We start from the raw sequence: 13,967 nt of genomic DNA on the forward strand, positions 1-13,967 counted from the left end.
TATTAATAAATTATAAACAAATTATAATAAATAACTTGAAAGTAATCCAGTAATTAATACCTGACTTAATCTTAAATGTTCGAATTGTAGCCCTTGTGTATTTGACAGTAACCTAAACGTTGTACAAATTCTTATAGAACCTTGTTTATGCTTTCTTGAGAAATATTGTTTATTTCTTTACGCATTTTCGTTTTTAAGTCTCCAATATTTGCAGGTTTCGTTTTATGAACAACATTCTTTAAATGACCCCACATAAAATATTCTAAAGGATTGAGGTCTGGCGACCTCGCTGGCCATTCAATATGTCCACGTCTTCCAATTCACCTGTTCGAAAAAATGTCGTTTAGGTACCTTCGAACATCTAAAGCATAATGCGGAGGCGCACCATCCTGTCGAAACCATAAACTTTTATCAAAACCTCCAAGATTAATTGTACTGGGGAATAAATTAACTAAAGTAGGTACGAGATACCCACTTAAAAACTGAAAGTATGTTGGCCCGTTTAAATTACCTTCGAAATAGTAAGGTCTAATGATTTTATTTCTTACAATGCCAGCCCATACGTTTACCTTTTGCGGGTATTGTGTATGATGTTCCCGCATCCAGTTGGAGTTTTATTTTGTCCAGTATCTACAATTCTGACGGTTGACCTCGTCATATAAATTTGAATGTAACCTCATCAGAAAAAATAATATTTTGAACCAAGAGAGGGTTTCGGTGGCTGTTATCCATCATTATTTCGCAAAATTGTATTCTTTTATCTGGATCATCCTCGTTTAATTCCTGTAGAACTGTGCATTTTACTTACTTTACTTACTTTTACGTACTTTGTGTACCGTTGTTTTGTAAACATCGAGATCACTACTAACCTTACGAACAGAAGTGTGCGCATCTTCTTCAAAAGCAAGTAGAACATCTAATGTAACATAATTTACAGAGGGACGACCTGATTTACGTGCATTTTCAACCGTACCAGTTTCTCGAAATTTCTTTTCAATCTTACTTACTGTTGACTGCGTGATGGGTATTTCTGGATATTTATCATTAAATAATTACACACTTCCTTCTGAGTTTGCGATTTGTCTCCATACCCAATCATCATGAGTATTTCAATTCTTTGCTTTACACCCAAATTCATTTCTACTTAAAATTAATTCTAAGTAATAATACAGAACATTCACGAATTAATACAATTATTGTACTACTTAATTGTTATTGAATGTTACTAAAAATAATTACAGTTTACCAAAAACTAGAATTAGGCTACTTTTTTGCAATTGATAATAAATAATTTATTTTCTAAGCGCATATCTTTCAAATTATATCCATTAGACCCGAGTATTATACTTTTTTGAAATCAGCTCATTTTTATCGATCTAAAAATGTCCTAAAATATAGGGTGTTACATTTAAAAAAAGAGCCGATGACGTCATCACTGTAATGTGTATCATCTTGTATAATGAAATTTTATTGTAAAATGTAGAACATTAAATTTAAAAATCGACGTGTTTTAGATTTTTTTAAAAAGGCTTTTAATTTAGGAAATATCGAATTTATTCCATGCTTTACGGACACACTATATATATTATATTACTGTCGTTAATTTTTATGTATTCTTGATTAAATTGCTTTAAAATAAATATTCTTTGACTTCGTATGTTATTTTTTTTTTTCAATTCGCTTGAAATAATAAGAAATACCAGATGATTCGATATAACTTTGGTTGTGTGTATATAGGAATATAGCCAATATACTTCCCAAACAGATTTGGCAATTATAAAAAAATAAATTACTAAAATTTTGCAATTATCAAAGACTTTATCTATACTGTGTGAATTTTTGTGTCAGTGAGATGAAAATAAATCACCCAGTATCAGTAATCACATTATTAAGAGTTTAAAATTTGACCCGAACAGTAGTCAATACAATCGATTCGCAAAAAGTTGAAAATTCATGTAGTAAAACAGTGTTTTAAATTTTGATGATTTAACAGTGCGAATTAACAAACAAAATCTACAACATAGATAAAGTGTTTTGAGCGTGTGTTGTTTTTAACTGAAAAAGTGCATTTTGTTTCAAATCTTTATCAAAATTCCTTGTGATATAATATGTATTACTTTTATTCAAAAGAAACAAAAACATCTCATTAGTGTAGATAAGAATAAATCAGTTGTTTTAACCAGTGTACGTGACATCATAAAACCAAAACTTGATTACTTGATTGCTTATAGGATACACAAAAAGTAAGGTTTTAAGTAGAGGTTAAAAAATGACAAGATTTTGTAGCAAATTAAATCCAGTGGTGTTCCAATAACTTTTCTTTTATTTTTCAAAGATGTCTGGTAAATGTTGCAAACGTTCTACCAAATGAATTTTTAACTCTTTCGAGACGGGTATTTTTCGCTAGGTCGGGCGAGCTGGACGCATAAAATTTTCGTTTTTCAAATCAACGTTTATAAGATTGAGATTTTGCAGATAGAAACAAAACGCTTTTATTTCAATGAACATTATAGTAGTCATACAGTAGAATTCATAAAAAAACTAATAATTGTAAAAGTAAATAATATTGCATAGCAAGTGTGGTCCAGTGGCACATTATTTAAAAGGTTTTTTTTGTTTTCTCTACACGTCACTCTATTATTATTTATTTTTAATTTTCGTAATAACTTTGAAGATAATTTTAGATTTAACTAATTTATTGGTTAGCAACAACAAAAAACATAAAATTTCAACAAATTAACCAATTAAATGTTCGAAATGACCTCCTGCGACCTCCATACAATAATACAGTATATTTTCAAAGCCTTTTCGTACATTTGCAAGTACCCCCGGTGTCAATAATCGGCATTCTGTCACAATTCATTGTGACAACTCTGCAAGATCTGCAGACGGAGTGGCATATATTTTTTATTTTAGGTTTCCCCACAAAAAAAAATCCAAAGGCGAAAGATCTGGTATTCTGGCCGGCCACTCTATCGGACTCTATTATACTCTAAGTATACTCGTCGGAAAAACACGTATTGTAGAACTTATGTTGGTTGTTATTTATGATTTCACTAAATTCTTCACAAAATTGAAGCCGACGATCAGGATCATCTTCGTTTAATGAATGAAGTAATCGTGATTTATAAGGGTGAAATTTATTGGATTTTATAATTCGATAAACACTAGATGCTGATACACCAGATGCACGAGATAGTTGTTTGATAGACTGTCAATTATCCATTTGTAAATAACCCCATACCGCCACTTCAACTGCTTCATTTCGTACTCGACCATCTACTTCGTGCTTTGTGTTGTTAACGTCACCTGTAGCTTTTAACTTATCAGTTAAATGTTTAACTTATTGGTAACTTACGTTTTTTTCTGGGTGATTCGTAGTAAAGATCCTTGCCATAGCTTTAGCACACTGATTATTTCCATAGTATAGCTTAACTAATTCTATTCTTTTTTTTTATTTAGAAAATCGCATCGACCAAATTACATTAGGTACAATTACTGCATTACAATTTGGTTTATTAAATATTGTGGTACTTATTAATGTCTTTCAAGAAATTCAGAGCATTGTTAAAGTTACAGTCTGCACCTAGAGCTTCTAGAAGTGCTCCTGGTATCTTATTGTTACTTCGTTATTGATGTAGAGGGGACATTCACATAGTATGTGCATTATTGTTAGTGTCGTATTACACGTTTCACATCGCGGCGGTTCGCACTTTTTAATTAAGTAATCATGCGTTAACCTAGTATGTCCGAGTCTGAGGCCCGTTACTATTATTTCTTGACTTCTTGATGTAGGTAATACATTCCATGTCTCTATGCTGGGTTTCACTTGTTTTATTTTTGAGTTCGACACATTCCATTTATTTTTCCACGCACTTAAGATTGATTTTTTTATATAAGCCACTATCGCGTCTTTCGCACTATGGTCAGCAGTTTCGTTGCCTTCTATTCCTATATGGGATGGGATCCAGATGAAATTTATCTCATTATGATTGATATAAGCCTGAAGAAGGACTGTTTTAATTTTTTTTTAAAGCGGATTTTTTCGATACAGTTGTCGGATGCTTTGTATGGCACTAAGTGAGTCTGTTAAGATAATATATTTGCAGTACGTTATTAGATTGATTAGTTCTATGGCGAAATTCTATTCTTTCTTTACTATAATATCCCACGGTATCCCAATGGTAACATGGTAAACATTAAAGAAGATAACTAGGATTCATTATCTTTAAAAAAAAATCACTTGAATAAGTGATATTTTTACAAAAAAAAAATATCTTCAGCACAGTGGCGTGTTGATATCGATTTGTAGGTTGATTGAATTATTGTATTGCAGGTCACTAAGCATATTTAATTAGTTAATTTGGTGAAATTTTACGTTTTTCTTGTTATTGCTGATATTCAACCAATAAATTAGTTAAATCCAAAATTATCTTCAAAGTTATTACGAAAATTAAAAAAAATAGAGTGTCAGATAGAGAAAAAAAATACCTTTCAAATGATGTGCCACTCGAGCACATTTGCTATTTAAAAAAAAGGGGTGGTTGATGCGGGACAGTAGGAGGTTACATTCGAGGGCATGAATTTTGCATGAAAATTCGTCCCTCTCCCAATACAAATTGACGTGTTTTTTTAATTTTGAAGAAACTCTTGGTTTATGAGTTTCTGGGGTGTTAAATTTTCTTTGGAACACGCTATAGATACTTGTAATATAAATAAAATAATGTCACGAAGATTACAATAATTTCAATCATATATATATATATATATATATATATATATATATATATATATATGTATGTATTTATATATATATATATATATATATATATATATATATATATATATATGTATGTATTTATATATACACATATGTCCAAAAGTTTGGAATATTGGAATATTTCATCTTTTTATTGATTTTTATATATAAAATCATCTGAATAGTTAAACATCATTTTGTTTCAATTATCAAGAATACTAAATAAATCTCAAAACCAGATAAACGATATGCAAAAAAAATATTTATTTTCTTGGAGTGAAAAACTTACAATGTACAACTTACATTTAAAAATAAATTAGTATAGAAAAAAATAATTTTTAAGAACACTAATAATAAGTATTTCCTCCATTGGCCTGTATGCAAGCCTGTAGGCGATTTGGCATGCTGCCGATTAACTGGTTGAGCTGTGCTTGCGGAAATCTCTTCCATTCTTCACGTGCAGCATCTTTAAGTTCTCAAAGTGTAATAGGGGGATTGTTTCGCTTCTTGATGCGTGTTTTAAAAATGTCCCAAGCATGTTCAATAATGTTCATGACGGGGGAATTCGAGCGCCACTGTAATATAGATATTCCTTCTTCTTCAAGAAAATTTTGTACTGCTGATGTTCGATGAGGAGGTGCGTTGTCATGCATAAACACAAATTCATCACCTACTTCCTCTCGGAGTAGACGTACGACAGTATTTAAAACTTCCTTGATGTATACAGCACCAGTGACTCTTCTCTCCAGAACCAGTAGTGACGTCCGTGTACCAGTCATAATACCACCCCAAATCATAATACTGCCACCTTCAAATGCGACACGCGGTTTAGCTGTTTCTAGTGGGGCTTGTCATCCTGGGGCCCTCCAAACCAGTGTTCTTCGCGAATCAGATACCAAGTCAATTTTTGACTCATCAGAGAACATCACGTTATTCCAGTTAGGATCATGATGCGCCATTTCTCTAGCCCATTGCAACCTTCCTATTTTGTGTTGGTAGGTTAGTTTAGGAACACGTAGTGGTCTTCTACGATACAAATTTACCGCATTTGGTCTGCGTGTATTTGTTTGCCGTGAAATATTCAGTCCTTGAAGCCTAGAAATTTCTCTGGATATACCACTTGTAGATTCCAGACGATTTCTACGAGCTATAAATGTTATTTGCCGGTCTTTTGCTGCTGTTGTACATCGATTTCTACCACTTCTGAGACGATCCTTGACTTCATTTTTATCTTGGAATTTTTTTTTATTTTCGATACAGCACTCTGAGTAGCATCAGCAATATTCACGATATGACTTTGACTAAAGTCCTGTTGTAACAAAACCATTACTCTGGATGTGTCAAAATGAGATATCACGTTTCTAGACATTTTTAAACGGCTCAATTAAAATTTAAACAAAGACGGAAATAATGTGTAAATACGCTAATCAGTTGAATGTGACCAAAATCATACAAAAACGATTCAAATTTTTTATCATTTTCATTTAAAAACCCTCCAGAATGAATATCAACAACAGTTTTAAAACCACCATAGGCGTAGATATATTATTTGTACATATTCCAAACTTTTGGACATGTGTGTATATATATATATATATATATATATATATATATATATATATATATATATATATATATATATATATTGATTTAGAGTATCAGCAATCGGTCAGGAAATAAAACTCTATTTGTTCAGTCTCAATATTTCGTCACGATTTTGTGACTTCTTCAGGAGAAAACTGTAAATTTATTAGAATAATTAATGATTATATGTAAACAAAATGAATATTTTAATACTTACAACTATAAGAATGAAAATTTAAATTTTTCTGGCATATCTAAATAAATGACATATTTTTGTTTGATTTTATTAAGGAGTTATGGTAACCGCAATAAATAAGTATAATAATAATAAGTAATAAGTAAAATATGTCATTTATTTAGATATGCCAGAAAAATTTAAATTTTCATTCTTATAGTTGTAAGTATTAAAATATTCATTTTGTTTACATATAATCATTAATTATTCTAATAAATTTACAGTTTTCTCCTGAAGAAGTCACAAAATCGTGACGAAATATTGAGACTGAACAAATAGAGTTTTATTTCCTGACCGATTGCTGATACTCTAAATCAATATTTAAAACAGTACGGTCGAAAAAATCATTTGAAATATATATATATATATATATATATATATATATATATATATATATATATATATATATATATACATATAGGTAAATATATTAAGATAATACTATTATAGGAATTAATATTAATCTCAACAGTCTTCCGGATTGAATGGCGTCGATTATCATTGCGCCGAGCTTTCGACATCCTCTTCGATGTCTTCTTCAGGGCTTCCGAGGTCTCAGCCTCCCGAGCTCCAAGACACTACTACACTTATCACTAACCAATGCATTACTATAGTGCTGAGAATAGACGACGGGTCATTTATACCGTCGATGGTGACGTAGTTTAGATGGAGGTTGGTGTGGTGATTAACGTGGGGATTGGCGCGGGGATTGGCGCAGGAGTTGGCGCGAACATTACATTGACGGGTGGAGCTGACGATATTTTCTTTATGAGAGGTCTCCAAGTCGAAGGTAACCGTATGCCGTCATCTCTTTTATTGAGACAATTTGACCTTTTTTCAATTTCTATGGCTTCTGAGACAATTCTTGGTTTATAGAAGCGAATGGGGGCTATGGTTCTGGAGTTTTCAAAATCAATTTTGTGTCCTGTATGAAGGTGATGTTGACCTAGAGCTGAAATTGAGTCGAAATTGCGAACAGGAATGGAATGTTCATAAACCCTATTTTGGATTCTACAATTTGTTTGGCATATATAGGATTGGGGGCAGTCTGCACAAGGAATTTCTTAAACTCCGTGTTGTTCATTTGGAATATTGTCTTTGATTGATCGGACAAGAGATGAAAGTTTTTGTTGGGGGGTAAATATTGTCTTTATTCCTCTTGATTTTAGAATTTTGTAGATTTTGTCAGTGACACCTTTGATGTAAGGAATAAAAGCTTTCGTGTGATGAGGGTCTGAGTCTCTGGGTTGAGATTGAGTGGGATATTGATGTCTGTGGATGCTCCTATTGATGTGATTTTCGCGGTAACCGTTTTGGATGAGGGCTTGTTTTGCCGGATGAGCGGAACTAGAGAGCTCAGCGGGTCTACTTGCATCATCGCAAAGGCGTATTGATCTGTAGAAAATCGTATTAATGACTGAATTAATTTGTGAAGGGGGATGATGAGAGTTGGCATGTAAGTAAAGATTGGTATGAGTGGGTTTTCGATAAACAGAGTGATGACAACCTTCTGATTTTCTTTGGGATATGGGATTTTCTTTATGATAACGTCAAGAAACGTTAGCGATGAATCGGTGAATGAAACGGTAGGAGTTTTCATCTCCATCGTGAACTAAATACTAGGATGTATACCAGTCAGATGGGTTTGAATATACACCAAAGCATCCCTGTAATGGGGCCAAATGACGAATGTATTGTCAACATATCGTAGCCAACATGTTTTAAGCATTGATATGGATAGTGCTCGGGTCTCGAAGTCTTCCATAAAGATATTGGCAATTACTGGAGATAGTGGGGAGTCCATTGGGGCATAATTTATTTGTCTGTAGAATTGATTTTGGAAAATGACATAAGTGTTGGACATACAATGTTTAATCAGAGATAAGTGGGCTTGCTGGATACTGTATTTAGTTTCATCTATGTTTGTAGAGAGTAAAACGATTTCGAAACTTACTAGAATGTCTGACGGTGAGATAGGGTATTATTTAAGAAGTTCGATGAAATGAAAAGAATTTTTGAAGAAGGATGAAGCATTTTCGGCGAGAGGTTGTATATTTTTGGCCAAGTACTTGGCTAATGGTTGTGTAGGGCAGTTGGATGCACTGACAATGGCACGTAGAAGAATATCGGGTTTGTGAATTTTGGGTAGGCCATATATTCAAGGTGTTTTGGAAGACTTTTCAAGAGGAATTAGAGATTGTTTTATATCAACTAGAAGAGAGGTTTTATTGTTTTATTGCTTTTGTTGATTTCTCCAGGTAGGTTGTTGGATTATTAGGAATTGGTCTGTAGTCTGGAGTATTAATGAGAGTTGAAAATTTATTAATATAAGAAGTGATTTAATATTAATTCCTGTAATAGTATTAATAGTCCTCATGTCGAAAGTTCCACGCGGTACTTTTTGCGGAAATTTTGGAAAATGTTTTCGGTTTCATAGCACAAAAGTTTTCACTCCAAATCGGGTCTTATCGAAGAGATATACTGTCTAAAATCAAGTGTGCCTTTGAAAATTTGATTGTAATATTTTTAAACACTGTTGGAATGACATTGTCGACGAAGTGTAAATATAGAAGTAGTTGCCTAAATCTCCGGTCATATATTTTGTAAAAAAATCTGTTTTTATCAATTCATCTTTTAGTCAGCATTCTTTTATCATGCGTTTATTTGTGCGGTATTAGAATCGTTAAAACAAAGAAGGTATAAAATTCACTCACAGTTTTGTCAGTCCATTTCTTTGATTTTATAATTTCAACACATGCATAATAATTGTATTAATTATTTGTTACATTAATAATATATTTGATAAGGTCTTGATCAAAAATAATAATCACATTCTTTAAGATCATCCGTTAACATCAAATAAAGGTGTTATGCCTGATCTTGCGTTATCAAAATTGTATATTGTAGGTGTAAAATTGTTTACAGTAACTGCCTGTAACTGGCTCTTCATCCTCACTGCTAATATCACTATTATAATCATCATCAATATTGTCAATTTCCCTCAAGAGTTCTTCAAGAGTTCTTGTTAGTAATCGAATCAGCATTAAGCCTTGATAATAGATTCAGAGCCGTGAAGGATGCCTCAAACGAGGTCAAAATTGACAACAGCCAAAAAAATCGAGGAGCTTGAGAAACAAGTTGGTGTGATAGCAGACGAAGTTAAGAGTATGAGAACTAGTTTTTCCTCCTGTCTTGATGATGTTAAAAAGGATCTCTAAAGCTATGGTTTGTTAGAATCCTGCGCAGCGCACGGCGTACACGTACAGCAGATCTGTTGTACGTGACTCACGGCAGTTTTGGATGAGTCGGTTTGTTAGATTAGTTCGCATACATATATTCTGTCGCGCTCAAAACAAGCTAAGAAATTAGTTTCACGTTTGTTCTCTTAAAGATTGTGCGTTTATAAAACTAAATTCTCGCAAACTTAACGAAATAATTTTATTAGTCAAATCTAAATAAAAAATAAAAATGTCAACGAAATTTTTTCATGTAATGCAGAAGGTACTTTAAATTAACAGTCAAAAGAAGATTGTTTCAAAACGCGGAAAAATTTCGTTAATGTTTTACTTTTCACGGATTTATTTCGAACTGATATATTGGAGGATGCTCCCTTACTAGATCCACTAGTCTTTCATCTTCCTCGAAAGAAAATGTAGTAGACATCACTTAATTACTACAATCATAATAACTGTACAAAAATGCAATTATAATTTCGGTATAGATGTGTATGCTGTAAGCTCAGCTGAACGTTTGCGTCCAAATCAAATTGATTTGATTTCAGCGCACACCGTCGACGTACACCGCTATCCCTCTGAAGTGCGCGCAACTAAGCAGAACCTAACAAACCGTTATCATAGAGAACCATTCCTTTGATATTGACGAACATGCGCGGCGTTCGACTGACTGTGAGTTATGCGTCGCTCACTGTTCTAACAAACCATAGCTTAAGGTCTACACAAGGTGGCTCAGGGAATTAGTGCACAAGTGGTGCATAATAATGTGATATTTGAAGTGTCTGAGAGGCAAAATAAAGCATGTAACTTGATGATGTTTAATTTAATCCATAACACGAGGAAGTTATTAGGCTCCCCAGGTAACATACTGAGCTCAGCCAGAATTGGAAAATGCAATAAGCATGGACATCAATCACTTCTCCTAACCCTTGAGTCTCCTAATATGGTTCGTTCAATCTTGAGGAACAAAAGAAGACTCGATAGAAGTTTAAAAGTGTTTCTTGAGGCTGACCTACCTAACAAAACGAACAACATGCAGAGGTTAATTCTCTGAATGCAGAACTTAAAGAAAGGCAGCGTAATGGTGAACCAAATCTTACTCTAAAATATATAAATGGTATACTAAAATTGCTCACAAAAAAACTTCAAAAATCAACAGAATTAAAAGTTGAAACAACTTCGTCAACACCTGCCTATTTTCAGAATGTCAGAGGTCTGCGAACAAAACTCCATCTTTTCTATGAAAATATATCATATGACATTATAGCACTTAATGAAACATGGTTGACTAGTGACATTAACAATGCTGAACTACAAATGTTTAACTACAACATTCACCAAAGGATAGATCTTCAGTAACAAGTACTTTTTCTTGAGGAGCTGGGAGGTCTGTAAAACAATATCTAATACAGTTTTGTTAGCAAGTAATAATGTTGAACATTTATTTGTTAAAATTGAAATCAATTGGAAGCAATAAGTTCATCATTGCTACTGCTTATTTTCCACCGCAAAGTGAACCGAAGAAATATTTGGGGTTTACAGAGAATTTGGAGAAACTATCAAATAAAAATCCAGATCATAAGCTTTGTATCTTGGGGGACTTTAACCTCCCTTAGGAGGTCCAAGGATAAAATGTCTTCAGTGGGCAGGAGCTTCACCTCATGAAGTTGAATCCATACAGATTCTTTCAGCTTCATGTTCATACAGTAACCTTTATCAAGTCAACTCTGTTAAAAATGCACAAAACAATTTGCTAGATCTGATTTTCATGGACGATGGTGAAGCTAAAATGGCTACAGCAGAGATCTTCTTCTTCTCATGGCGCCATCTCCTTTCGAAGGTTGGCAGAGATAGTTCTACTTTACTTTATTGAATGTTCACTTAAGGATATAGTTTTATTAGTTTTGTCAGTATATTTAATGAAATCATGGTCTGCTAGAAACTATCTCTATCAATGGCGTCATCTTGCTTATATTCTATAAGCAATATATGTACAGTGCAAGGTTTTGCTTATAACTATTGTCTGGTAATTCTTTCTTTGTGAATATTTAATTGATTGTTGATCTACCTTTCCTGAAACCTCCTTGATATTCACCAATTATTTCGTATTAGTATGCCCTAGGTCTGTTTCTTATTATTTGAGTCAATGTTCCACAGGTCCTATCCAGAACTAGGAATCCTCTATAGTTAGTCTTAGTTAGTCTAGTGTAGAGACTATTAGTACTCTCATATGTGGGTATCTGGAGCACCCATAAACATATCAGTTGAATTCAGCACTTTTAGGTATACTTTACCTGTCATCCATGAGGATTTTAGCTACAGAAGCTCTATATTTTTGTTTCTTATTTGACGGAAAATTTGGGTTTTCTTTTAAAAATGCTGAAAAATTCAAGTCTTAATGTTTATAAACAAAAAATATTTGAATTTTCAAAGAAAAATATCTATCTTGGCTCAATTGGTTGTAGAAGCCTCTCTATTTCTTTAATATGCATTTTTTAACAAACTTTTGGTGTAATTTATTGCAAATATGTATCACAAAAAGTTACAAAGTTGTTCTAATTGTTGGTATCTTAGATAATGAACATTTAACATAAATAATAAATTATTAGGCTGATCTGGTTGAAATTTTTGATGTAGCAAAAGCTCTTCATTACCTACTTGCTTTCTCTAGATCAATATTTGTTTAGATATTAGTCTAACAATTAGTCTCTCACATTTTCAGTATGACCAAGTAGTTTTAACACCTTATAATAATTTGTACATTGCTGAACAACTTCTTTGTTTTTTGCATAGGTAGGTACTAAGATGCTGTTTTTGCATTCATCTGGTATTTGTCCAATTTCTATAATTCTATGTACCTAATAAATAGACTTGTAATATCAATAATCATTTCTTCATTCCTCTTGGATTCAATAACATTTGCAAAATGTGCTGCAAGATACTTGAAAATTTTAATAATATTGATAATAATAAAAAATAAACATGCAATCTTTTGACAGATATTTTAAATTAAATTAATACTCACCTGTAACACTTCTTCCATTTCAGTTGTATTGGCAATTGGTTGGCACTGGTTAAAAATACTAGGCATCATTTTTGGTGAATATTTAATTTTATTTTGATTCATTTTGGAAAATATATCAAAGGCAAGGATATATTTGTTTTCAAGACTACTTGTTGATCAAAGAAAAATAGTTTATGTCCTCCTAACTGGAAGGAATAGAAAATTCAACTAAGACCACAAACACCGCAAGATATAAAAACAATAATATTGAAAAATAATATGAGAAAACCCAATACGATATTGTAGGATTAAACAATATCCTGTTTTTATCTCATGAGCGGAATTTAAATTATAGATATGTTTAGATTATATAGAACTAAAAGCATTTAACTTTACAATAGAAACAATAATAATCAACTTTTACATTAATTGCAGAGAATTGAGTACATGATAAAATATTTCTATTACAATTATTTTTCCGAATTTTAATTAGCTATCAAGACAACCATTACGTTTTCTGTTGACTATGAAATAGTTAGTTTGTAAATTGCATATTATATCCAATAAATCAATTTTATAGCAGATACAAGGGTATAAGAGAAAGAGATTACATTTAAAATTTCAAGATTTTAGATTCCTGAGAAACTTTCACATTCTATAAATTCGTATTGTCCTTTAACCCAAATTCAAAATATTATTTTTCATTGCAAATGTCAACGTCAAAATATCTTCTTTTAAGATTTTTTTCAAAAAAATAAAAGTTCATAACCAGTTTCGTACAGGTCTGTACTCGCTGCAAGCAAATTTGTCTGGTCGAAGTAGAGACACAGAATAAATAATATAACATAATATTTATTCTGTGGTCGAGACAACATTAAAATAATTTAATTTTTTGGGGCTGTTTTTATGAAAATTATTACTGATAAGTGTAAACAATTATTTTCCAAGGTAGCAAAACTATTCGTTTTATACATAAAGTTTAATTACAACTTTTATTTACATATTGAATTGCTTCTTATAATCTATTTACTATTGACTGTCTAATGGCCAAAAACACGGTTTAAATACCCATACAAAAACATTCGAGGAAGTTCTACTATTGTATAGCTCTTCTACAGTGTATACCTGTTCTAGACAGTAGTCTGTGTTCTA

At 32.2% G+C, this 13,967-nt stretch overlaps 1 protein-coding gene across 1 annotated transcript in view; it reads right to left on the bottom strand.

Annotated features, from left to right (window-relative positions):
- Positions 1–13,671, bottom strand: part of ENGase (cytosolic endo-beta-N-acetylglucosaminidase) — a 31,890-nt gene extending 18,219 nt beyond the window's left edge. The window contains exons 1-2 of the mRNA XM_072523787.1: positions 13,427–13,671; positions 12,837–13,021 (exon numbers count right to left, since the gene is read on the bottom strand). Of these exons, the coding sequence (XP_072379888.1) occupies positions 12,837–12,938 (102 nt within the window). The 5' untranslated portion in view covers positions 12,939–13,021; positions 13,427–13,671. The remainder of the gene's footprint in view (positions 1–12,836; positions 13,022–13,426) is intronic.
- Between the last annotated feature and the right edge of the window lie 296 nt (positions 13,672–13,967).

This window comes from Diabrotica undecimpunctata, chromosome 2 (assembly GCF_040954645.1).
Source record: "Diabrotica undecimpunctata isolate CICGRU chromosome 2, icDiaUnde3, whole genome shotgun sequence".
Taxonomy (NCBI): domain Eukaryota; kingdom Metazoa; phylum Arthropoda; class Insecta; order Coleoptera; family Chrysomelidae; genus Diabrotica; species Diabrotica undecimpunctata.